This window comes from Mustelus asterias, unplaced genomic scaffold, assembly GCF_964213995.1.
Source record: "Mustelus asterias unplaced genomic scaffold, sMusAst1.hap1.1 HAP1_SCAFFOLD_2038, whole genome shotgun sequence".
Taxonomy (NCBI): domain Eukaryota; kingdom Metazoa; phylum Chordata; class Chondrichthyes; order Carcharhiniformes; family Triakidae; genus Mustelus; species Mustelus asterias.
In genome coordinates this window covers 28,553-54,569 of record NW_027591983.1, presented here as the reverse complement: position 1 = coordinate 54,569, position 26,017 = coordinate 28,553, and the positions used below count along the sequence as shown (strand labels likewise).

The 26,017-nt window shown below is 47.3% G+C and overlaps 1 protein-coding gene across 1 annotated transcript in view; it reads left to right on the top strand.

Annotated features, from left to right (window-relative positions):
* Nucleotides 1–317: 317 nt before the first annotated feature.
* The window catches only part of LOC144489236 (protein NDRG3-like), a 40,524-nt gene continuing 14,824 nt past the window's right edge, over nucleotides 318–26,017 (top strand). The window contains exons 1-9 of the mRNA XM_078207081.1: nucleotides 318–423; nucleotides 2,542–2,662; nucleotides 5,372–5,434; nucleotides 6,917–6,977; nucleotides 8,980–9,066; nucleotides 9,704–9,760; nucleotides 19,803–19,906; nucleotides 21,103–21,168; nucleotides 24,050–24,101. Coding sequence (XP_078063207.1) covers nucleotides 360–423; nucleotides 2,542–2,662; nucleotides 5,372–5,434; nucleotides 6,917–6,977; nucleotides 8,980–9,066; nucleotides 9,704–9,760; nucleotides 19,803–19,906; nucleotides 21,103–21,168; nucleotides 24,050–24,101 — 675 coding nt within the window. The 5' untranslated portion in view covers nucleotides 318–359. The remainder of the gene's footprint in view (nucleotides 424–2,541; nucleotides 2,663–5,371; nucleotides 5,435–6,916; nucleotides 6,978–8,979; nucleotides 9,067–9,703; nucleotides 9,761–19,802; nucleotides 19,907–21,102; nucleotides 21,169–24,049; nucleotides 24,102–26,017) is intronic.

Here is a 26,017-nt window from a genome sequence, read left to right as displayed (position 1 = left end):
GGGCGGTATGGACAAGTTGGGCCGAAGGGTCTGTTTCCATTCTGTAAACCTCTATGACTCTCTGACCTGCCTGGAGTGGGATTCGAACCTGGGTCCCCAGAACATTAGCTGAGTTTCTGGATTAATAGTCTCGTGATGATACCACTAGGCCATCACCTCCCGTAATAAATAAGCAAAGTGCTGTCACAGGCAAGCTTGGGCCGAATGACCTCTTTCTTTGTATCGTTCTCGGCTGATTCTTGGCAGAGATTGTTCTGTGGTGTCGGGGCTTCAGAAAGAAAAAGCAAGGTGTGACTTTGTGTTCTCTCTGCCTACAGGAACATGACATTGAAACGGAGCAAGGTGTGCTGCATGTTACCATGCGGGGCACCCCGAAGGGGAACAGACCCGTCATCTTGACCTACCACGATATAGGCCTCAACCGTAAGTCCTTGCCTTTTTAATGTTTCCCCTTGAGGGAACTGCGTGCGTCATTCTCTGGTCAGTCTGAGGGTGGGGGTGAGCAGACTGTTCTCAGATTGTGCGGTAACATGGGCTCAAACTCTTTGCAGTTTACTACTTTGACCCGAGCTGAAGTAGCTGACCTTTACCCCCATCCCTTTACAACATGGCGGAAGTCAGGAACTCGCTCTTGGGAAAGTGTCAGCAACACAGAGATCAAATGAGAAGGCAAATGGGTACGGCCAATCCTTACGAGAGGATTTGAGTATAGGGGTGATGATGCTTTATAGCAATTATACAGAGCCTCGGAGAGACCGCACCTGGAGTATTGTGTGCGGTATTGGTCTCTTTGTCTGAGGAACGATATACTTGTCATAGAGAGAGAGTGCATCAAAGATCCACAAAGCTAATTCCTGGGATAGGGGGATTGTCCAATGAGGAAAGGTTAAATAGGTTGGGCCTTTATTCCTTGGAGTTCAAAGAATGAGAGGTGATCTCATTCGAGCTTTTTTTTCAATTCTTTCACGAGATGTGGGACGGCACGGTAGCGCAGTGGTTAGCACTGCTGCTTCACAGCGCCAGGGACCCGGGTTCGATTCCCAGCTCGGGTCACTGTCTGTGCGGAGTTTGCACGTTCTCCCCGTGTCTGCGTGAGTTTCCTCCGGGTGCTCCGGTTTCCTCCCACAGTCCGAAAGACGTGCTGGTTAGGGTGCATTGACCCGAACAGGCGCCGGAGTGTGGCGACTAGGGGAATTTCACAGTAACTGCATTGCAGTGTTAATGTAAACTTTACTTGTGACTAATAAATAAACTTTAACTTTAATGCCCACCCCTAATTGCCCTTCGAACTGAGTGGCTTGCTCGGCCATTTCAGAGGGCTTTTTTTTAATGTGTCAACCACACTTCTGTGGGCCTGGAATCTCATGTAGGCCAGGCCGGGTAAGGACGACAGATTTCCTTCCCATTAGTGAACCAGATGGGTTTTTATGACAATCGACAATGGTTTCATGAAACGAAAGCAGAAAATGCTGGAAAATCTCAGCAGGTCTGACAGCATCTGCGGAGAGAGAATAGAGCCAACGTTTCAAGCCTGGATGACCCTTTGTCAGAGGAGGTTTCATGGTTGCCATTATGTTAAATTCAGATTTCACCTTCTGCTGTGGTGAGATTCGAATCCAGGTCCCCAAGAGTACTTCTCTGGGTTAATAGTCCAGTGACAATGCCATTACGCCACCACCTTTGTTCGAACATCCAAAATTCTCACAGGGCTCAAGAGGGTAGATGTGGGAAGAATGTTTCCACTGGCTGTGGGGGTAGGGAGGCGGTTAGAACCAGAGGACACAGCCTCAGAATATGGGAAAGTTATGAGATATGACGGAATTTCAGGAATGGAAAGTCGTGTTAACGGGTTCAGAAGAAATAAAGTCAGGTGGACCAAAAGAGAAAAATCATAGAAATCCTACAGTGCAGAAGGAGGCCATTCGGCCCATCGAGTCTGCACCGACCACAATCCCACTCAGGCCCTACCCCCACATATTTACCCGCTAATCCCGCTAACCTACGCATCTCAGAACTCTTAAGGGGCAATTTATTTTTAACCTGGCCAATCAACCTAACCCGCACATCTTTTGGACTGTGGGGGGAAACCGGAGCACCCGGAGGAAACCCACGCAGACACGAGGAGAATGTGCAAACTCCACACAGACAGTGACCCGAGCCGGGAATCGAACCCGGGACCCTGGAGCTGTGAAGCAGCAGTGCTAACCACTGTGCTACCGTGCCGCCCTCTGTCGAGCTATGACTCGGGGTCATCTGGACTCGAAACGTCAGCTCTTTTCTCTCCTTACAGATGCTGCCAGACCTGCTGAGATTTTCCAGCGTTTTCCCTTTTGGTTTCAGATTCCAGTATCCGCAGAAATTTGCTTTTATTAAAGTTAGGGGGAGGTTTGTGTGAAGCGTAAACACTGGCATTGACCAGTTGGTCAGTGGGCGATTTCTGTGTTGGAAGTTCCGTGCCAGAGAATGAAAATTATGTCACGCGTGTTGCAGTTGGTTTCTCGCACCGTGTCCCCACTGACCCTTTTGTCATTTTCCCCACAGACAAATCTTGCTTCAACACGTTGTTTAACTATGAGGACATGCAGGAAATCACGCACCACTTCGCCGTGTGCCACGTGGACGCCCCTGGACACCAAGAAGGGGCTCCACCTTTCCCTACCGGGTGAGAGGTTTCTGCACCTTGTATAGTGTTTTGTCACATGGCTTGTCGTCAGGATCGATTCTTGATGGACAAGCGAGTCAAGTTGACAGTTAGGTGGACTGGCCGTGCTAAATTACCCATTAGTGTCAGGGGGGGGTCTAGCAGAGTAAATACGTGGGGTTACAGAGTTAGGGCCTGAGTGGGATTGTTGTTGGTACAGGCTCGATGGGCCGAATGGTGGCCTCCTACACTATAGGGATTCTATGATAGGAAAGTTGAATTGAGGCCACAATCAGATCAACCATGATCTTATCAAATGGTGGATGGGTTCATGAGGCAGAATGGCCTCCCTACTCCTACTCCTGATGTGTTTGCTCATATATACTGTTACCAAGCCGATCCTACAGGAGTATTTGGATTAATTCTTTGGGTGCAGATGAACATGAGTGGGCCATTCAGCTCCTTGAGCCTGTTCTGCCATTCAGTCAGATCAACAAATCTTTACTCTATCTAACCATCCCGGTTTCACATCCCTTACTTAATAGCCATAATTAGCAAATACCTCTTCCTTGGAAGATGTTTACCCCCTTTGCCCCTCTGCCTTCTCAGCCTCCTTGTAGGTCATTGCCAGTGCCCTTGCAGCTGGTGATTTATTGGGTACGAATCTCCTCTCTCATTTTCCCTCTTTCCCCCCATCCTCTACCTCACCCTCCATACCAAGAGAGACCACAACCTGCAAGTGGCCTGGCATCCACCCACACTCAACTGTCCCGGTTTTCTGTGAAGATAACCCGTCCTGGGTTAATTTCCTTATTGGCTATTGTCAGTGAGAGAACCAGGCCGAAAGCCTTCCACCGTTTCCAGGGTGGACGAGGTTCCCAGAACAGAAATCACCGTTGGCCTTGGGCGGGATTTTACGCCCTCGCTCGGGCCGATGCCAGAGGAATGTCAACAAATCTGGGCAGCTAAATGGTGGCTCCTAGCTTTTTCCTTTGCAGAATGTGCTTCAAGAATCAGGAATAGGATATTCAGAGAAACAATGGATTTCATAGAATCCATACAATGCAGGAAGAAGACATTCGGCCCATCGAGCCTGCACCGACAACAGTCCCACCCAGGCCCTATCAACGTAACCCCATGTATTTACCGTGCTAATCACCCTGACAATGGGGTCAATTTAACATGGCCAATCCATCTAACCTGCACATCTTTGGAGTGTGGGAGAAAACCGGAACATCCGGAGGAAACCCACGCAGACACGGGGAGAATGTGCAAACTCTACACAGACAGTCACCCAAGGCTGGAATCGAACCCAGGTCCCTGGAGCTGTGAGGCAGCAGTGCTAACCGCTGTGGCACCGTGCCGCCTGCTAATTTATAGGAAATATAAAGGAATGTTCACAACCACCGACCCCCCCCTCCGCCCTCCCCCCACCCCGCCTCTGTTTCCTCCAGGGTGTGGAGATGCCGGCATTGGACTGGGGTGGGCACAGTAACAAGTCTCACAGCACCAGGTTAAAGTTCAACAGGTTTATTTGGAATCACGAGCTTTCGGAGCGCTGCTCCTTCACCAGGTGAGTGGAGAGGTGGTTCTCAAACACGGCATATATAGACAGAGACACAATTGCTAGAATTCCAACCATTATCCTGCAATTGTGTCTCTGTCTATATATGCCGTCTTTGTGGACCCACCTCTCCACTCACCTGATGAAGGAGAGCAGCGCTCCGAAAGCTCGTGATTCCAAATAAACCTGTTGGACTTTAACCTGGTGTTGTGAGACTTCTTACTGTACCCACCCCAGTCCAACGCCGGCATCTCCACATCATAGGAAACAAGGGAATGGGTCAACTGCTCAGACAAGCCAATCCTGAACTGTCCTGGTGCAACATAATACCACCACCCATTTACCCATCCATTAAGTAGGACAAATGGTTCTGGTATCGCTAAAGTCACCTTTGGGATTGTTACTCATAGCTTAACTCTTGGGAAGCTGTTGTAGAAATGTGTAGGATGCTGGGCTGCAGAAAATCTGCAGATAGGGAGAGTAATGAGTCTGATTTGATTTATTATTGTCACATGTATTGGCATACAGTGAAAAGTATTGTTTCTCATGCGCTGTACAAAGTATACCGTTCATAGAGAAGGAAAGGAGAGAGTGCAGAATATAGTGTTATAGTCATAGCTAGGGTGTAGGGAAAGATCAACTTAATGCAAGGTAAGTCCATTCAAAAGTCTGATTTGATTTGATTTATTGTCACATGCATTAGTCTACAGTGAAAAGCATTGTTTCTTGCGTGCTATACAGGCAAAGCATACCGTTCATAGAGAAGGAAAGGAGAGAGTGCAGAATGCAGTGTTACGGTCATAGCTAGGGTGTAGAGAAAGATCAACTTAATGCGAGGTAGGTCCATTCAAAAGTCTGATGGCAGCAGAGAAGAAGCTGTTCTTGAGTTGGTTGGTACGTGACCTCAGACTTTTGTATCTTTTTCCCGATGGAAGGAGGTGGAAGAGAGAATGTCCGGGGTGCGTGGAGCCCTTAATTATGCTGGCTGTTTTGCCGAGGCAACGGGAAGTGTAGACAGAGTCAACGGATGGGAGGCTGGTTTGCGTGATGGGACTGGGCTATGTTTCACCTGGTCTTGGGCAGAGCAGGAGCCATACCAAGCTGTGATACAGCTAGAAAGGATGCTTTCTATGGAACATTTGCTGACTTGTCTTTTGGTTTTGCAGCTACCAGTACCCAACCATGGATGAGCTGGCTGATATGCTGCCTACAGTGTTAGCCCATTTAAAGTGAGTTGGTTGCATGTACGAGCTCGGAGTAAATCCCAATTTTCTCCTCTCTCTCCCTCTTAGCCCAGCAATTACATAAGAAGATAAGAACATAAGAAATAGGAGCAGGAGTAGGCCATCTAGCCCCTCGAGCCTGCCCCGCCATTCAATAAGATCATGGCTGATCTGAAGTGGATCAGTTCCACTTACCCGCCTGATCCCTATAACCCCTAATTCCCTTACCGATCAGGAATCCATCTATCCATGATTTAAACATATTCAACGAGGTAGCCTCCACCACTTCAGTGGGCAGAGAATTCCAGAGATTCACCACCCTCTGAGAGAAGACGTTCCTCCTCAACTCTGTCCTAAACTGACCCTCCTTTATTTTGAGGCTGTGCCCTCTAGTTCTAGCTTCCTTTCTAAGTGGAAAAAATCTCTCCACCTCTACCCTATCCAGCCCCTTCATTATCTTATAGGTCTCTATAAGATCCCCCCCTCAGCCTTCTAAATTCCAACGAGTACTAACCCAATCTGCTCAGTCTCTCCTCATAATCAACATCCCACATCCCTGGTATCAACCTGGTGAACCTTCTCTGCACTCCCTCCAAGGCCAATATATCCTTCCACAAATAAGGGGACCAATACTGCACACAGTATTCCAGCTGCGGCCTCACCAATGCCCTGTAAAGATGCAGCAAGACATCTCTGCTTTTATATTCTATCCCCCTTGCGATATAGGCCAACATCCCATTTGCCTTCTTGATCACCTGTTGCACCTGCAGACTGGGTTTTTGCGTCTCATGCACAAGGACCCTCAGGTCCCTTTGCCCAGTAGCATGTTGTATTTTTTTTCCATTTAGATAATAATCCAATTTGCTATTATTTCCTCCAAAGTGAATAACCTCGCATTTGTCAACGTTATACTCCATCTGCCAGATCCTCGCCCACTCACGCAGCCTGTCCAGATCTCTCTGCAGACCTTCTACGCCCTCCACATGATTCACTTTTCCACTTATCTTTGTGTCGTCTGCAAACTTTGTTACCCTACACTCAGTCCCCTCCTCCAGATCGTCTATATAAATGGTAAATAGTTGAGGCCCCAGTACCGATCCCTGCGGCACGCCACTAGTTACCATCCGCCAACCAGAAAAGCACCCATTTATTCCAACTCTCTGCTTCCTGTCGGATAGCCAATCCCCAATCCACGCTAACACCCTACCCCCAACTCCGTGTGACCCAATCTTCTTCAGCAACCTTTTGTGAGGCACCTTATCAAACGCCTTTTGGAAATCCAAAAACACTGCATCCACCGGTTCCCCTCCGTCAACCGCACTAGTCACATCTTCATAAAAATCCAACACGTTCGTCAAGCACAACTTTCCCCTCATGAATCCATGCTGCGTCTGCTTAATCGAACCATTTTTATCCATACATAATCATCCACTGTATTTACCTTGATGAGCGACTGCGTATAATGATTTTTATCTGATTGTTTTGCAGCGTACAGAATGTGATTGGAATCGGAGTTGGGGCTGGGGCTTATATCCTCACCAAGTTTGCAGTGAGTATCCAAAAACGTAATTGAATCATAGAATCCCTACAGTGCAGAAGGAGGCCATTCGGCCCATCGTGTCTGCACCGACCACATCTACCACCTATCTCTGTAACCCCACATATTTACCCTGCTAATCCCCCTGACACTAAGGGGCAATTTAGCACGGCCAATTCACCTAACCCGCACATCTTTGGACTGTGAGAGGAAACCGGAGCACCCGGAGGGAACCCACGCAGACACGGGGAGAAGGTGTAAACCCCACACTGACGGTGATCCAAGCTGGGAATTGAACCCGGGTCCCTGGTGCTGAGAGGCAGCAGTGCTAATACTTTGCTACCGTGCCGCCCTTGAGGTCTTGAACAGAGCAGAAGCCATACCAAGCTGTCATACATCTGGAAAGGATGCATTGAATTTCTCCTGATCGGGCAAACAATTTCTGTCTGGTTTCCACAATTTTTGGTTGCACTTTTATGCCAATGTTTAACACTGAAAATGGTTGTGTAAAGGGGATCCTCTATGTAAACAGTTGGATGTAACGAGGCAATTTCAGGCTCTGGCCAGCAGGTGGCACTTGAAAGAGCTACTGAAATGTCTTGAGTTGTTCATCATATTGTATATATATTTTAAAAATCAGGTAGGGATCAACTGACCACCCCCATGATGTTGTTCCAAATTTGCTATTAATCTTTCCATCTTCCTTTTAACTAACAGTGTTTGCATTCCTTTTAATCAGTGATCCAAATGAGAGGATTGCCTTTACATTCAGAGACATTTGTTAGGGTACCAGATCAGAAACCCCAAGGTATGTTCTGAAGCCAGACTAGACCCCAACAATTTCTATTTTGGCATTAGCGTGAGGATAAGATGTTTCAATCCAGGCGTGATTCTACTGACAAACTAGGAAGCTTTGATCAGAACAAACTTTATTTAACAACACAGCTTAATTATAACAAATGAACTAGCTTAACATTTAACAGTTAAACAATACTTAAACATGACAAGATGCAATTCTTAACTGCTAACCTATCTCTGAGTTCCAATCAAGCAATATTCCTCTTATCGACTCAAAACTAGCACAGTGGTTAGCACTGTGCCAGGGACCCAGGTTCAATTCCCGGGTCCCTGGCACAGTCCCTAGCACTGTGCCAGGGACCCAGGTTCAATTCCCGGCTTGCGTCACTGCCTGTGTGGAGTCTGCACGTTCTCCCCGTGTCTGCGTGGGTTTCCTCCGGGTGCTCCGGTTTCCTCCCACAGTCCAAAGATGTGCGGGTTAGGTGGATTGGCCTTGCTAAATTGCCCCTTTGTGTCAGGCGGATTAGTAGGGTAAATACTTGGGGTTGCGGAGATAGGGTCTGGGTGGGATTGTTGTCAGTGCAGGCTCGATGGGTCGAATGGCCTCCTTCTGCACTAGGGATTTTATGAAACCTCTCTTTAAAAATTAGCTCGCAAAACACAGGTATACTTACTTTGAAACGAAAACAGAAAATGCTGGAAAATCTCAGCAGGTCTGACAGCATCTGTGGAGGGAGAATAGAACCAACGTTTCGAGTCTGGATGACCCTTTATCAGAGCTGAAAACAAGGAAATTAGGATGAGATTTATACTGTAAGGAGGGGTGGGGGTGAAGCTGTTTCACCATGATCCTGACCCTGCTTCACACTCCCGATCTGCTTCACAGTAACCCGGACGTGTGACACACTCCACCTAATGTTGATTGTACACTAAATCTGAGGAGGAACACTCCTGTTATTCTTCATAATTATACTATGGGACCATTATTCCCACCTACACGGAGAAACAAGGTATTGAGTTAATATCTCACCTGGGAGATAGCATTTCCAAGAATGTAGCCCTCCCACAGTGTTGGGACTGCAGTGTTTGGGTAGCATTTGTCACTGGAATGGGACTTGAACTCACAACTGAGCCGCAGCTGATCCGCGGGACACAGCGCAGTGTCCAATCACAATCTGAGCTCAAACTTCTGCCTGTTCTGTTTTGTTTTGTGCAGCTGAATCATCAGAATCTGGTGGAGGGACTTGTCCTGATCAACATTGACCCGTGCGCTAAAGGCTGGATGGACTGGGCTGCATCAAAGGTACGTTGAACCACACCCTTAATTCATTTATTCCGTGAAGAAATAACATGCCAAGTTTTACCCTCCTTTCCTGAAAACATTCAGAATGAGAGTCCTCGCTGGGTTATGACCTCCCACCCCCGACACTAATTGCTGGGGTGTGATTCCACCCCCCCCCCCACCCCAGCCCCAACACTAATTGCTGGGGTATGATTTCCCTCCCGCCCCCGACACTAATTGCATTCCAGTAACTTCAATTCCTTAGCCCTTGCAATGTGTATTGGCGTGTTGTTTGGTTGTGTTCTTTGGCAGCACAGTGATTAATCACTCGGGTGGGAGGGGCACAGCCCCGTCTGACACGGGATTGCTGGTTCACTAATGTCCTTTAGAGAAGGAAATCTGCCGTCCTTACCTGGTCTGGCCCACATGTGACTCCAGAGCCACAACTGTCCTCTGGACAAGGGCAACTAGGGACAGCCAATAAATGCTGGCCAGCCAGCAATGTCCATGTCCCATGAATGAATTTTTTAAAAATCGGGACAAATAACGTTGGGATATTTGGTACCTGGCGATAGTCGAGTGTTCTGGTGCCTCTGGTTTTTCGGTGGTGCTGCAGTTTTATTCTTGAGGGATTAACCGGCCCCTTATTCTCTTGCAGCTTTCCGGATGGACAACCAACCTGGATGACATTGTGCTGGCTCACCACTTCAGCAGCGTGAGTTGAAGCTATTTACTCGCTGTGCTATTTTGGGATCTTGCCCATGAGACTGACCTCCTGCTCCTTCCACTCCATTCCCACTAAACGGCTAACCACCCAATTCCCTTCACCATCCCCGTGCTAGCTGGTGTTGTGAATGATTCCCCCTCCCCCACCACTTTCAAATCTGCTGTCATCCACCGACCCTTCTCCTCAAAATACCAACCCTTGACCTGTTCACCCTCGCAAACACAGCCCCATCTCCGACCTCCCTGTTCTCTTCAGAGTCCCTGAACATGCATTGACCCAAACAGGCGCCGGAGTGTGGCGACGAGGGGATTTTCACAGTAACTTCATTGCAGTGTTAATGTCAGCCTTACTTGTGACTAATAAATAAGCTTTAAAAATGTTGCCACCTTCCAAATGCGTGCCCATCTTTCCCTGGAACCGCACATTTGAATACCAGCAGTCGGGTTTCTGCCCCAGCTCTTGCCAAAGTCATAAATGACTGTGCCAAGGATAAATGTGCCTTGTCACTCTTCTTGGCCTGTCTTCAGCCTTTTACATGGTTGTATGCAGTATCTTTCTCCATCGTCTCTCCAATGTTGTCCAGTTGGATGGGACTGCACTCACCTGATTCCGTTCTTATCAATCCAATTACTGCCAGAGAATTACCTGCGTTGGTTTCTCTTCCTGCTCCCACACCGTTACCACTGGGGTCCCCCAAGGATCGGTTCCTGGCCCCTTCCTATTTGTCATCTACACGATGTCACAAAAAATGTTGCATTAATTTCCAAATGGACAGTCACGGGCATTCAGCCCCTGATCTTCGGGTAAGCGTTCTCCAAGGTGGCCTTCAAGACACACGACAACGCAAAATCACCGAGCAGAGACTGAAGCCAAGTTCCGCACACATGAGGACGGCGTCAACCGGGATCTTGGGTTCATGTCACACTATCTGTAACCCCCATGACTTGCCTGGGCTGGCAAAATCTCACTAACTGTCCTGGCTTGAGACAATACACATCTCTTTAACCTGTGCTTAACCCTCTCTCCACTCACATTGTCTGCACCTGTAAAGACTTGATTACCTATTAAGACTCGCATTCCAACCATTATCTTGTAATTGAGTTTGTGTCTATATATGCCCTGTTTGTGAAACAAATCCTGCACTCACCTGATGAAGGGGCGGCGCTCCGAAAGCTCGTGCTACCAAATAAACCTGTTGGACTTTAACCTGGTGTTGTGAGACTACTTACAAATGGACACTGACCACAACCAGCTCTTTGTCACCAGCACCCCTCCTAACCCCTCCACTGTCTTTACACTTCAGACTGCTTTGATTTGATGTGATTTTTGATCAGATTTATTATTGATACATGTATTAGCATACAGTGAAAAGTATTGTTTCTTGTGCGCTATGCGGGCAAAGCATACTGTTCATAGAGAAGAAAAGGAGAGAGTACAGAATGTAGTGTTACAGTCATAGCTAGGGTACAGAGAAAGATCAGCTTAATGCAAGGTAGGTCCATTCAAAAGTCTGACAGCAGCAGGGAAGAAGCTGTCCTTGAGTCGGTCGGTACGTGACTTCAGACTTTTGTATCTTTTTCCCAACGGAAGAAGGTGGAAGAGAGAATGTCCGGGGTGTGTGGGGTCCTTAATTGTGCTGGCTACTTTTCCGAGGCAGGAAGTGTAGACAGTCAATAGATGGGAGGCTGGTTTGCGTGAAGGATTGGGCTGCATTCATGACCCTTTGTAGCTTCTTGCAGTCTTGGGCAGAGCAGGAGCCCCATACCAAGCTGTGATACAACCACAAAGAATGCTTTCTATGGGGCATCTGTAAAAGTTGGTGAGTTGTAGTTGACATGCCAAATTTCTCTAGTCTTCTGAGAAAGTAGAGGCATCGGTGGGCTTTCTTAACCATAGTGTCGGCATGGAGGGACCAGGACAGGTTGTTGGTGATCTGGGCACCTAAAAACTTGAAGCTCTCGACCATTTCTACTTGGCCCCCATTGATGTAGACAGGGGCGTGTCCTCCACTATGTCCAACGTCCAGTGCTAGATGAGCAGAAATTTTGTCCAATTAAGCATTGTGAAGACTGATGCTATTCTTTTAATTCCCCAGCATAAATTCAGTTCTCCAGCAACCAACTCCTCTCACTCTCCTAGCAACCGTCTGAGATTACACTAAACTGTTCGCAGCTTTGGCATCGTTTTTGTCCCTGAGGCGAACTTCCAACCAGATATCTTCGCGATCATGAAGACTGCTTATTTTCACCTCCGCGGCATCGCATGACTGCACCCACACTTCATCTTATCCATTGCTGAAACCCTCATTCACGCCTTTGCTACCCGTAGCTTAGCTATTCTCGGGTGGCCTTCCACATTCTAATCTCCGTCAACGTGAGGTCCCATGTGAGCAAGGACACTCTGCTCCCGTGTCCTTGCTCACACCAAATCCAGTTCACCCATCACCCCCGTATTTACTGACTTACATTTGCTACAAGTTGAGTAACATCCAAATTTTAATATTCTCATCCTTGTTTTCAGACCCCTCTGTGACCTTGCTCTGTGGTTTCCTCCAGCGTCCCAGCCTTCTGAGATATCTGCTGTCCCCAAATGACCTCCTTCTGCACTGTAATGAATAATGATAATAAAGGAAATGATAAAGATGAGAGATGAGGGAAAGGCAGTGGATGTTGTATACATGGACTTCAGTAAAGTCTTTGATAAGGTACCTCATGGTAGACTGGTATGAAAGGTGAAGTCACACAGGATCAGAAGAGAGCTGGCGAGATGGATACAGAACTGGCTTGGGCATGGAAGACAGAGGGTAGCAGTAGAGAGGGGTGCTTTTCTGAATGAAAGGCTGTGACTAGCGGCGTTCCACAAGGTTCAGTTCTGGGACCTTTGTTGTTCATAGTATATATAAATGATTTGGGGAAAAAATGTAGCTGGTCTGATTAGTAAGTTTGCCGACGACACAAAAATTGGTGGAGTTGTGAATGGTGAAGATGATTGTCAGAGGATACAGCAAGATATGGACCGGTTGGAGACTTGGGCGGAGAAATGGCAGATGGAGTTTAATCCGAACAAATGTGAGGTAATGCATTTTAGAAGGTCCAATGCATGCAGGAATTATATAGTAAATGGTAGAACCCTTAGGAGTATTGACAGGCAGAGAGATCTGGGCATACATGTCCACCAATCACTGAAAGTGGCAATGCAGGTGGATAAGGTAGTCAAGAAGGCATACAACATGCTTGCCTTCATCGGTCGGGGCATTGAGCTTAAAAATTGGCAGGTCATGCTGCAGCTGTACAGAACCTTAGTTCGGCATCATTTGGAATATTGTGTACAATTCTGGTCACCACACTAACAGAAGGATGTGGAGGCTTTGGAGAGGGTACAGAAGAGGTTTACCAGGATGTTGCCTGGTATGGAGGGTATTAGCTATGAGGAGAGGTTGGATAAACTCGGTTTGTTCTCACTGGAACAACGGAGGTTGAGTGATGACCTGACAGAGGTTTACAAGATTATGAGTGGCATGGACAGAGTGGATAGTCAGATGCTCTTTCCTAGGGTAGAAAAGTAACGTACTCGGGGACATAGGTTTAAGGTGCGTGGGGAAAAGTTTAGAGGAGATGTGCGAGGCAAGTTTTTTTACACAGAGGGTGGTGAATGTCCGGAATGCGCTGCCCGGGGGGGTGGTGGGAGCAGGTACGATAGCGGCATTTAAGGGTCATCTAGACAAATAAATGAATAGGATGGGAATGGAAGGATACGGACTCCATAAGTGCACACGGTTTTAGTTTAGGGAGGCATCAGGATTGGCGTGGGCTTGGAGGGCCGAAGGGCCTGTTCCTGTGCTGTACGGTTCTTTGTCTTTGTAGTGATTCTATGATTCAAATTCAGGCCTAACCAGTGATTTAGAAAAGTCCAGCAATACGCTGCTTTTGTAAGTTAAAGGATTTAAATTAGTTTTGGTCCAGTTCCTAATGGGCGTGAGTCATGCCGGAAAACTGTTTCCAGTAGGGTTAGTGGGGAGTGCGCTCAGTATTGTCTGCTCTGGTTTAATGTCAGCAATGGTGTTGGCAGAAATCCAGCCTGCGATTTCTGTGCCTCTTGCTGTTTTCTGCTTCTGAAGTACAGAATGAAATTTGCACCAATTTTACCTGTGTCCTGCTGAGGATTGAGAAAGACGTGACAGTTCTCTGCCGAGGGAGAGAGGGCTGACGTTGATGGCTGTAACCTGGCCCGCTTATCTGGAGTTAACTTTAATGAGGAGTGGCTAAAGACCCTCTGGCAAAGTATTTGTTTCAACCAGATTTTGGTGCCTCTGTCACACGAATGGACTCAAGGTCACTTTGGTTGAGGTGCTTGCGAGAGCACAGGCTCGAGTGGAGTTTACACACACACACCCTCACCAAACTACCACCAGGGATTTGTGCACTGACACGGCAGCAAAAGAATTCCTGTGGATGCTGGAAATCTGAAATGAAAACAATCAGCGGCTCAGGCTGCGTCCGAGGAGCGAGAAACGGGGAACCGCGGCGATTCCATGATTGACTGGCAGCTCTCGAGGGTGGACCTCCACCCAGTGAGGGGCAGAAGTCCCACTCTGTGCTTGTTCATAGAATCATGGGTCATAGAATCCATACAGTGCAGAAGGAGGCCATTCGGCCCATCGAGTCTGCACCGACCACAATCCCACCCAGGCCCTATTCCCGTAATCCCACACATTTACCCCAGCTAATCCCCCTGACACGAGGGTCAATTTAGCAATCCACCTAACCCCGCACATCTTTGGAGTGTGGGAGGAAACCGGAGCACCCGGAGGAAACCCACGCAGACACGGGGAGAACGTGCAGATTCTGCGCAGACAGTGACCCAAGCTGGGAATTGAACCTCGGTCCCTGACACTCTGAGGCAGCAGTGCTAACCACTGTGCCACCATGCCGCCCATTTAAGGGCATGGGCAGTGTTATCGCTGTGAGTGGCCTTTTAATTTTTTAAAATTCAGTTTGGAACCAACTTTTATAATAGTTGGGTTGGGTGTGTGTGTGTGTGTGTGTGTGTGTGTGTGGGGGGGGGGGGGGGGGGTGGTATGATGGTGAGAAAAAGACCCCCAAAAATTCAGCCCCTCTTCTCAGTAATGGTGACCATGAAGAGATTGGCGCTGGCCTAGTGCTATTATCATTAAACTATTAATTCAGAAACTCAGCTAATATTCTGGGGACCCAGGTTCGAATCCCGCCACGGCAGATGGTGGAATTTGAATTCAACAAAAAATATCTGGAATTAAGAATCTACTGACGACCATGAAACCATTGTCGATTGTCGGAAAAACCCATCTGGTTCACTAATGTCCTTTAGGGAAGGAAATCTGCCGTCCTTACCCGGTCTACATGTGACTCCAGAGCAAAATGTTCTTGACCCTTAACTGCCCTCGGGCAACTAGGGATGGCCAGCCAGCGATGCCCATGTCCCACAAATGAATATAAAAACTATCATCGATTGTTGTCAAAACCAACTGGGTTCATTGAAGTTCTTTAGGGAAGGGCACTTAGGAAGGGGCAACAAAGTGGTTATGACTTTAAACAGATAAATGGCTCAGTGGCACAGTGGTTAGCACTGCTGCCTCACAGCGCCAGGGACCCAGGTTTGATTCCAGTTTGGGTCACTGTCTGTGTGGAGTTTGCACGTTCTCCCCACGTCTGCGTGGGTTTCCTCCGGGTGCTCCGGTTTCCTCCCACACTCCAAAGATGTGCGGGTTAGGTGGATTGGCCATGCTAAATTGCCCCTTAGTGTCAGGGGGACTAGCCAGGGTAAATGCATGGCGTTATGGGGTTAGGGCCTGGGTGGGATTGTGGTCGGTGCAGACTCGATGGGCCGAATGGCCTCCTTCTGCCCTGTAGGGATTCAATGATTCTATGTTGTTGTTAAAGTGACAGACCACCCAGAGGCACTTAAGCAATTAACAGTAACCCTGTCACTAACTCCAATGACAAAAGCAAATGATGTGCCTGCGTTTTACATTATAGCTCAGCCTTTTGTCTCTGATTTGAAATCTGAGGCTAGGTTGCAGACACGAGAATTGATAATTTGGTCTCAGTATCTATAAACCAGTCTATTAAAATCTGGAAATGGCCCCATGATTGTGTGGGCAATGGAAATGTGTTGCTCCTGGTTTCCTGTAGCTGTCTGCAGTGCAGTACTCTCTTTGCAACTGCGTTAGTCAAAAGAGTAAGAAGTCTCACAACACCAGGTTAAAGTCCAACAGGTGTAGGAACCTGTTGGACTTTAACCTGGTGTTGTGAGACTTCTTACTGTGCTTACCCCCAGTCCAACGCCGGCATCTCCACATCATGACTTAGTCAAAAGAGTCAGAATGTGCCTTTCAGATGGTGTGTGATTGACCAGGTTTCTGATGAGAATGCTAACAAAACCCTTTTGAACAGACTCTCCCAGGAGCGAGAGCTGCAGTGATCTTCGCTCCTGTTGTTGTTCTGATTTTCTTTATATAATTTCAGCAGTCTGGTTTGTGAACATTTCACTGGACGAAGGCCTGAAATGAAATTGGAAAACGCTGGAAGCACATCAGGCAGCGTCTGTGGAGAGAGAAACACAATTAATGCCTCTGGGTCTGTGACCCTTCATTAGAACGATTGTGGTGACAGGACATTGATCGGAAACATTTAACTCTGTTGCTTGCGAACTGCTGCTGGCCTGGTACATGTTTCCAGCATTTTCCATCTTGTTTTTAGATTTCCAGCATCCACGGTATTTTGTTTTTGTTTGAATGGACAGCCTTGTCCACTGTAAGTCATAGGGAAGACTAGTGTAGGAACTAATTTTTTTTCATTGGGGCATCGCTGGCTGGGCCAGCATTTATTGACCATCCCCAATTGCCCGAGGGCAGTTGAGAGTCACCCACATTGCTGTGGCTCTGGAGTCACATGTAGGTCAGACCGGGTAAGGATGGCAGATTTCCTTCTCTGAAGGACATTAGTGAACCAGATGGGTTTTCCCGACAATGGTTTCATGGTCATCAGTAGATTCTTAATTCCAGTTTTTTTTTCCTGAATTCAAATTCCACCACCTGCCCGGGCGGGATTCGAACCCGAGTCCCCAGAACATTAGCTGAGTTTCTGGATTAATAGTCTAGCGATAACATCACTAGGCCATAGCCTCCCCTTGATAATAACAGTACATGCATGATGTTGGCAGTTAGGCTTGTACAGTGTTGGTGAGGAATGGGTGAAAGGAAAATTGCAGCAAATATTTGGGGTGGCACGGTAGCACAGTGGTTAGCACTGCTGCTTCACAGCGCCAAGGACCTGGGTTCAATTCCAGCCTCAGGTCACTGCCTGATTTTGCACATTCTCCCCTTGTCTGGGTGGGTTTCTTCCGAGTGCTCCGGTTTCCTTCCACAGTCCAAAGATGTGCGGGTTACGTTGATTGGCCATGCTAAATTGACCCTAATGTTAGGGGATTAGCAAGGTAAATATGTGGGGTGACGGGTATCAGGCCTGGGTGGGATTGTGGTCGTTGCAGACTCGATGGGCCAAATGGCCTCCTGTGCTGTAGGATTCTATGGGATTCTATGAAATGTTCATGCTATAATGAATTAGTTGCAGTCCCACATCCATCAATTAACTTACTATTCCACCAACTCACTGCTGCTTTAGATACTTTGGGACTCACATCCTGTTTCTGAGTCTGTTGCTTTGATTCCATATGAAGTACTGAGTGAATATAAAACTCACGAGTATGTAGTGCCTTTTTTATAATCTTGGGACTTGCCAAAGCACTTTCTAAATACCCAGTGAAATACTTTCATTTTGGCCTTTATTGCAAAGGGGTTGGAGTTTAAAAATAGGGAGGTTTTGTTACAATTGTTCGGGGTTTTGGTGAGGCCACACCTGGAACACTCTATGGTTTTGGTCCCCTTACCTAAAAAAGGATATGGTAGCATTGGTGACAATCCAATGGAGATTCACCAGGCTAATTCCTCGGATAAATCATAGAATCCCTACAATGCAGAAGGAAACCATTCGGCCCATCGAGCCTGCACCAACACCAATCCCACCCAGGCCCTATCCCCGTAAACCCCACATATTTACTCTGCTAATCCCCCTGACACAAAGGGGCAATTTAGCATGGCCATTCAACCTAACCCGCACATCTTTGGACTGTGGGAAGAAACCAGAGCAGCCGGAGGAAACCCACGCAGACATGGGGAGAATGTGCAAACTCCACACAGACAGTGACCCAACGCCAGAATTGAACCCTCCCTGGTGCTGTGAGGCAACAGTGCTAACCACTGTGTCACTATGCCTCCCTGGATGAGAGGGTTGTCCCATCAAGGGAGACTAAATAGTCTGGGTCTGTATTGCTTGGAGTTTAGAAGAGTGAGGGATGACCTTATTCAAGCATATCAGATCCTGAGCGGGCGTGACAGGGTAAATGGCGGCACGGTGGCACAGTGGTTAGCACTGCTGCTTCACAGCTCCAGGGACCTGGGTTCGATTCCCGGCTTGGGTCACTGTCTGTGTGGAGTTTGCACATTCTCCTCGTGTCTGCGTGGGTTTCCTCCGGGTGCTCCGGTTTCCTCCCACAGTCCAAAGGTGTGCGGGTTAGGTTGATTGGCCATGCTAAAATTGCCCCTTAGTGTCCTGAGATGCGTAGGTTAGAGGGATTAGCGGGTAAATATGTAGGGATATGGGGGTAGGGCCTGGGTGGGATTGTGGTCGGTGCAGACTCGATGGGCCAAATGGTCTCTTTCTGCACTGTAGGGTTTCGGTGATTTCTGTGAAATGTTTTCACCAGTGGGAGAGTCTTGAACAAGGCGACATAGCTACAAGATAAAGGGCCGAACATTTAAAACTGAGCTGTGTAGAAATTACTTCTCGCAGAGGCTGGTGAACCTCTGGAATTCTCTGCCCCAATGGGTGGTGGAGGCTGGATCATTAGAAGTATTTAAAGTGGAGGTGGATAAATATTTGATAGATCGAGGAATAGGGGGCTCGGGGGAAATGGCACAGAGAAGGAGCTGAGGCCGGCATAGGGAAGGCAATGTCCTCGTGGTATTATCACTAGACAATAAATCCAGAAACACAGCTAAAGTTCTGGAGACCCAGGTTAAAATCCCGCCATGGCAGATGGTGGATTTGAATTCAGTGAAAAATATCTGGAATTATGAATCTACTGATGACCATGAAACCGTTGTCGATTGTCGAAAAAACCCATCTGGTTCACTAATGTCCTTTAGGGAAGGAAATCTGCCGTCCTTACCTGGTCTGGCCTACGTGTGATTCCAGAGCCACAGCAATGTGGTTGACTCTCAACTGCCCTTTAAACAAGGGCAACTAGGGATGGGCAATAAATGCTGGCCAGCCAGTGACATCCATGTCCCACGGATGAGTAAAACAATATCAGCCACGATCGTATTGAATGGCGGGGCAGGCGTGAAGGACCTGGTGGCCCATTCCTGCTTCTCATAGAATCATAGAAACCCTACAGTGCAGAAAGAGGCCATCTGGCCCATCGGGTCTGCACCGACCACAATCCCACCCAGGCCCTACCCCCATATTCCTACACATTTACCCGCTAATCCCTCTAACCTACACATCTCAGGACACTAAGAGGCAATTTTAGCATGGCCAATCAACCTAACCTGCACACCTTTGGACTGCGGGAGGAAACTGGAGCACCCGGAGGAAACCCACGCAGACACGAGGAGAATGTGCAAACTCCACACCAACAGTTTCTATTTCTGGTGTGTTCTTGTGTTCAAAGTGTAGTGACTGTCGTGTTATGGGAAACCTGGTAGCCAAACAGCACACAGCAAGATCCCACAAAAGCTAATGTAATGACCATTTTATCGATGTTGAGTGAAAAATAAATATAGACCGGGAGACCAGCATAAACAGCAAGAGGCTTGGCCAGGAAAGTGGACTGTGCATCTTGTACATCGTTGATGGGCACGGTTTCATTTTCCGAACATTAACCGATTTTCTGTGTTTTCTCCCACTCCCAAAACTGCTGCCCCCTGTAGGAGGAGCTGGAAACAAACTTGGAGCTGATCCAGACCTATCGACTCCACATCGCTCAGGATATCAACCAAGATAATCTGCATCTCTTTGTCAACTCCTACAACAGGTAGAGAGAGGCGGCTTTACGATGGGACATTCAGTCTGCTTATATAGTGACAACGAATGGGGAAATGTTGACGTAGCAGTTTACAGTGGTAATGGCCTAGTGGTGTTACTGCAAGACTGCTACTCCAGAAACTAAGCTAGTGATCAGGGGACCCGGATTCGAATCCCGCCACAGCAGATGATGGCATTTGAATTATATTTTTTTAAAATTTGGAATTAAGAAGCTACTGATGGCCATTGTCAATTGTCGGAAAAACCCATCTGGTTCACTAATGTCCTTTAGGGAAGGAAATCAGCCGCCCTTACCTGGTCTGGCCTACATGTGACAGCAATGTGTTTGACTCTTAACTGCCCTTAGTTGTATCAGTCGCTACAAAGTCAAAGGCAGCTAGGGATAGGTGGTACGGTGACACAGTGCTGCCTCACAGCACCAGGGACCCGGGTTCGATTCTGGCTTGGGTCACTGCCTGTCCGAAGTCTGCGTGTTCTCCCCATGTCTGTGTTGGTTTCCCCCGGGTGCTCCGGTTTCCTCCGTCCAAAGGTGTGCAGGTTAGGTGGATTGGCCATGCTGAATTGCCCCTTAGTGTTAGTGGGATTAGCAGAGTAAATACGAGGGGTTATGGAGATAGGGCCTGGGTGGGATTGTTGTTGGTGCAGGCTCAATGGGCTGCACTGTTTAAAGTTTAAATTATTTATTGTTATTTATTGGCTGACATTAACACCACAATGAAGTTACTGTGAAAATCCCCAAGTCGCCACACTCCGGTGCCTGTTCGGGTACACTGAGGGAGAATTTAGCATGGCCAATGCACCTAACCAGCACATCTTTTGGACTGTGGGAGGAAACCGGAGCACCCGGAGGAAACCCACACAGACACGGGGAGAACGTGCAGACTCCACACAGACAGTGACCCAAGCCAGGAATCGAACCCGGGTCCCTGGCGCTGTGAGGCAGCGGTGCTAACCACTGTGCCACCCCGTGCTACCCTGTAGGGATTCTATAATAAACGCTGGCCAGCCTGCAATGCCCATGTCCCACGAATGAATAAAAAAAAAATTAAATCAGAAAGCGTGACCAAAAACTGTGACGAGAGGAAATAGGGTTTGTGAGCAGAAAGTGTAAGTCTATGTGAATATATGGATCCAAGTGTTGACTTGTGTAACAACTTACATGCATCTTTATTTTTCCTTTTATAGTCGTAGAGATCTGGAGATTGAACGGCCCGTTATTGGCGTCAATGAAGCGACTGTTAAAACTCTGCTGTGAGTAATTGTTTCAATTAAAGTTACAGGTTTGGAGGGGAGGCACTTATTGTGCACATATACAGAGAGACTTACTAACGCTGGGTTGCAGAGTTTGGAGGTGCCCATTTGTAATGTCTCACTTTGTGAATAAATCTTAACAGAATAAAGATTGACTCCATAAACAATTGGCAGCTGAGTGGCCGTGAAAGCTTCTGTTCTGTCTTGTGAGAAAGCCTGTTGACCTTGCATTGTACTTTCAAAGAATGTAGTCAATTTCTAAGATAATCCCAGGATGCTCGCTGAGTTTAAAATGTAACCAAGTTAGCTTTGAAGCTTGGCAGAGTTAGTTACAGAGGCAGGAATACCTTAAAATGAAGTCTTTCAACTGAAGCAAACCAGACAAAGGATCCCACTCCTTAGTAATCATGATCTGATCGGGCAAAACCAGCCTGGATTTACAAATAGGAAATCCTGTTTGACGAACGTGATGGAGTACTTGGAAGATGTTACTGACAACATTGGTAATGCAGAATCGATGGATATTAGTATATTTGGATTTTCAGGAAGCTTTTGAAAGAAGTTCCCCACAGGAGGTTATTAAGCAAAACAAAAGTATCTGGGATAGGAGGCAATGCACTGTCATGGATTGAGGATTGGCCAACAGGCAAAGGAAAATTGCCTGTTAGGGCAGGGATAGATGGGTCATTCTTACATTGATAGGCCATGGCTGGTGGGGTGCTGTGAGGGCCAGTACTTGGGCCCCAGCTGTTCACGGTATCTATCAATGATTTGGATGTGGGGATCAAATGTAATATTTCCAAGTTCACGGGTGACACAAAGCTAGGCGGGAATGTTGTGAGGAAGATATAAAGTGGCTACAGGAGGACTTAGACAGATTTAGTGAATGGGCAAGAACATGGCAGATGGAATATAATGTGGAAAAATGTGGGAGAAGGAGCAGATGTGCAGATTGTTTCTTAACTGGTGAGAAATTAGAAAGTGTAGGCGTACAAAGGGACCTGGCTACCACTTTTCATAAGTCACCTGAAGGCTAACATGCAGGCTAGCTATTACAAAGATTAATGAAATGTCAGCCTTTATCGCAAGAGGGTTTGAGTATAGGAATAGTGAAGTTTTGCTTCAATTGTACACCAGCTTGGTTAGGCCTCACCTGGAGTACCGTCTGCAATTTCGGTCCCCTTGCCTCAGAGAGGATATTACTGCCGTAGCGGGGAGTGCAACAGAGGTTCACCTGACTTGTTCCAGGATGGTGGGACTGTCTTATGAAGGGAGATTGGGCAAACTGGGCCTGTAATCTCTCGAGTTTCAAAGAATGAGAGGTGATCTCATTGGAACCTACAAGATATTTAAAGGAATAGACAGGGTAGATGCAGGAAAGATGTTTCCCTTGGTTGAGGAGGTTAAAACCAGTGGGCCACAATTTCAAAATAAGAGGGACGGAGATGAGGAGAAATTTCTTTACACAAAGGGTTTTGAATCATTGGAATTCTCGACCCCGGAGGGCTGTGGAAGCTTGGGTGGAATTTTCCCATCCTACCCAACGTGGGAATCGTAGAGGGCGGGACACGGAGTATTGACTCCGGGCGGGATTTGCCGGTCTTGGGGTGAGTGCAGCCGGAGTGCGGCTGGAAAATCCCACCCATTGTGTATGTTTGAAACAAAGATTGATAGACTTCCGATTAACAATAAAGTAAAGGGTTATGGGGGAAGCGGGTGACAAAGGCTTTGAAATGTCCAGTCAATGATCGTATTAAATGGCGGTACAGACTCGAAGGACCGAATGGCCTCCTCCTGTTCCTATGTATCCGTAGTATCCATTGTCTGACGGTCTGACATTTCAAAGGCATTATTGGAATGTAAGTTATTATTGTTTGTGGGGGGAAAGCAAGATCTGTAACATTAGCAGCATTTCTCAATCCCCCCCTTTAAGGAGCATCTATAACAATACAAGTCATTATGAAACAAAGCTGATGGACACACAGACTAACAGCTGTACTTGTGAAAGAAATTCCATAGATCAGATTGCAATGTGAAGCGACAGCTGTGTGCTCATTGTTATCCGTTTGCCAAGGGTTGCGGCTTTATGTTTATGTGATAACACTCTGCTGCATTCACATCTTTGGCAGCACCACAGATTTCCAACCTGCATGATCTGAGGCTAACATTTTCCAGGTTTCTGCTTGATTCTCACATTTCTTTAAGCTTTGTTTCCCCCAGGTGGTCCCACACTCCACAGATGCGCAGGTTAGGGTGGATTGGCCATGCTCAATTGCCCCTTAGTGTCCAAAGGTGTGTAAATTAGGGGGATTGGCCATGCTAACTTGCCCCTTAGTATCCCAAGATGTGTAAATTAGGGGGATTGGCCATGCTAAATTGCCCCTTAGTGTCCCAAGATGTGTAGGTTAGGTGGATTGGCCATGCTAACTTGCCCCTTAGTGTCCCAAGATGTGTAGGTTAGGTGGATTGGCCATGCTAACTTGCCCCTTAGTGTCCCAAGATGTGTAGGTTAGGTGGGGATTAGTGGGGTAAATGCATGGGGTTACGGGGATAGGGTCTGGGTAAGCAGCTCTGTCGGAGAGCCGGTGCAGACTTGACGGGTTGAATGGCCTTCTGCACTGTAGGGATTCTATTCTATAATACTTTGTTATAAATTGTTACTGAACGCACCGTTTGACTCACTTTGGAAAATTCCCAGAGCCCTAATGAAGGCTCTGTGTGATTCCTGGGTTTCCCGGTGTTTTGTGCTATCCTCTTCGGCCGCAATTCCATTTTGAATGTTGGAACGGAGTGAAATTCTGTGTTGGCTGCTGCATTCAGACCCTGTGTTAGGATGGAGCGTGTGGAGTGAGCCTGAACCTTCCTTTCTGTTTCCGCTCAGGTGCCCTGCTTTGCTGGTTGTTGGCGATACCTCTCCCGCGGTGGAGGCAGTGGTAGGTGACATCAGCCGCTCGTTTGATCATTTCCCGTTCTTCTGGTCTGACATGTGTAACTGATCAATAAACAGAAAGGTTCTGTTTACTTCTTGCCTTTCACTCCCTGTTCAGGAAACTGGCTGGGTGAGAGTGTGTGTGCGCATTGTCGCACTGGTTTCTTACTCTGATTCCTTTTGTTATATTAAACAAAGAAACAAAGAACAATACAGCACAGGAACAGGCCCTTCGGACCTCCAAGCCTGCGCCGATCATGTGTTCCTAACTAGACCATCCGTTTGTATCCCTCTATTCCCAGTCTGTTCATGTGGCTATCTAGATAAGTCTTAAATGATCCTAGCATGTCTGCCTCAACCACCTTGCTTGGCAGTGCATTCCAGGCCCCACCACCCTCTGTGTAAAATACGTCCCCCGCATATCTGTATTGAAACTTGCCCCCCTCACCTTGAACTTGTGGCCCCTTGTGTTTGTCATTTCTGACCTGGGAAAAAGCTTCCAACTGTTCACCCTATCTATGCCCTTCATAATTTTATAAACCTCTATTAGGTCGCCCCTCAACCTCCGTCTTTCCAGGGAGAACAACCCCAGATTACTCAATCTCACCTCATAGCTAATACCAGGCAACATCCTGGTAAACCTTTTCTGCACTCTCTCCAAAGCCTCCACGTCCTTCTGGTAGTGTGGCGACCAGAACTGGACGCAGTATTCCAAATGTGGCCTAACCAATGTTCTATATAACTGCAACATCATATGCTAACTTTTATACTCTGTGCCCCGTCCAATAAAGGCAAGCATGCCGTATGCCTTCTTCACCACCTTTTCCACCTGTGCTGCCACCTTTAAGGATCTGTGGACTTGCACACCCAGATCCCTCTGTGTGTCTACACTCCTGATGGTTCTGCCATTTATTGTATAGCTCCCCCCTGCATTAGACCTACCAAAATGCATCACTTCGCATTTATCTGGATTAAATTCCATCTGCCATATCTCCGCCCAATTTTCCAGCCTATCTATATCCTGCTGTATTCTCTGACAATGTTCATCACTATCCGCAACTCCAGCAATCTTTGTGTCGTCCGCAAACTTACTAATCAGACCAGCTACATCTTCTTCCAAATCATTTATATCACAAACAGCAGAGGTCCCAGTACAGAGCCTTGCGGAACACCACTAGGCACAGACCTCCAATCAGAAAAAGACCCCTTCACTGCTACCCTCTGTCTTCTGTGGCCAAGCCAGTTCTCCACCCATCTAGCTAGTTCACCTTTGATCCCGTGAGATTTAACCTTTTGCACCAGCCTGCCATGAGGGACCTTGTCAAATGCTTTACTAAAATCCATGTAGACGACATCCACGGCCCTTCCCTCGTCAATCATTTTTGTCACCTCCTCAAAAAACTCAACCAAATTTGTGAGGCTTGACCTCCCTCGTACAAAACCATGTTGTCTATTGCTAATGAGACTATTCAGTTCTAAATGTGTATAGATCCTATCTCTAACAATCTTCTCCAACAATTCCCCTACCACGGACGTCAAACTCACTGGCCTATAATTACCCGGGTTATCCTTGCTACCCTTCTTAAATAATGGGACCACATTTGCTATCCTCCAATCCTCTGGGACCTCACCTGTGTCCAATGAAGAAACAAAGATTTCTGTTAGAGGCCCAGCAATTTCATCTCTTGTCTCTCTCAGTAATCTAGGACAGATGCCAACTGGCCCTGGGGATTTGTCTACCTTAATGCTTCCTAAAACACCTAACACTTCCTCCTTTGTAATTGAGATTTGTTCTAACGGGTCTACACATCCCTCTGAGACACTACCAATCAATGTGTCCCTCTCCTTTGTGAATACTGATGCAAAGTATTCATTTAGGATCTCACCTACTTCCTTGGGTTCTAAGCATAATTCCCCTCC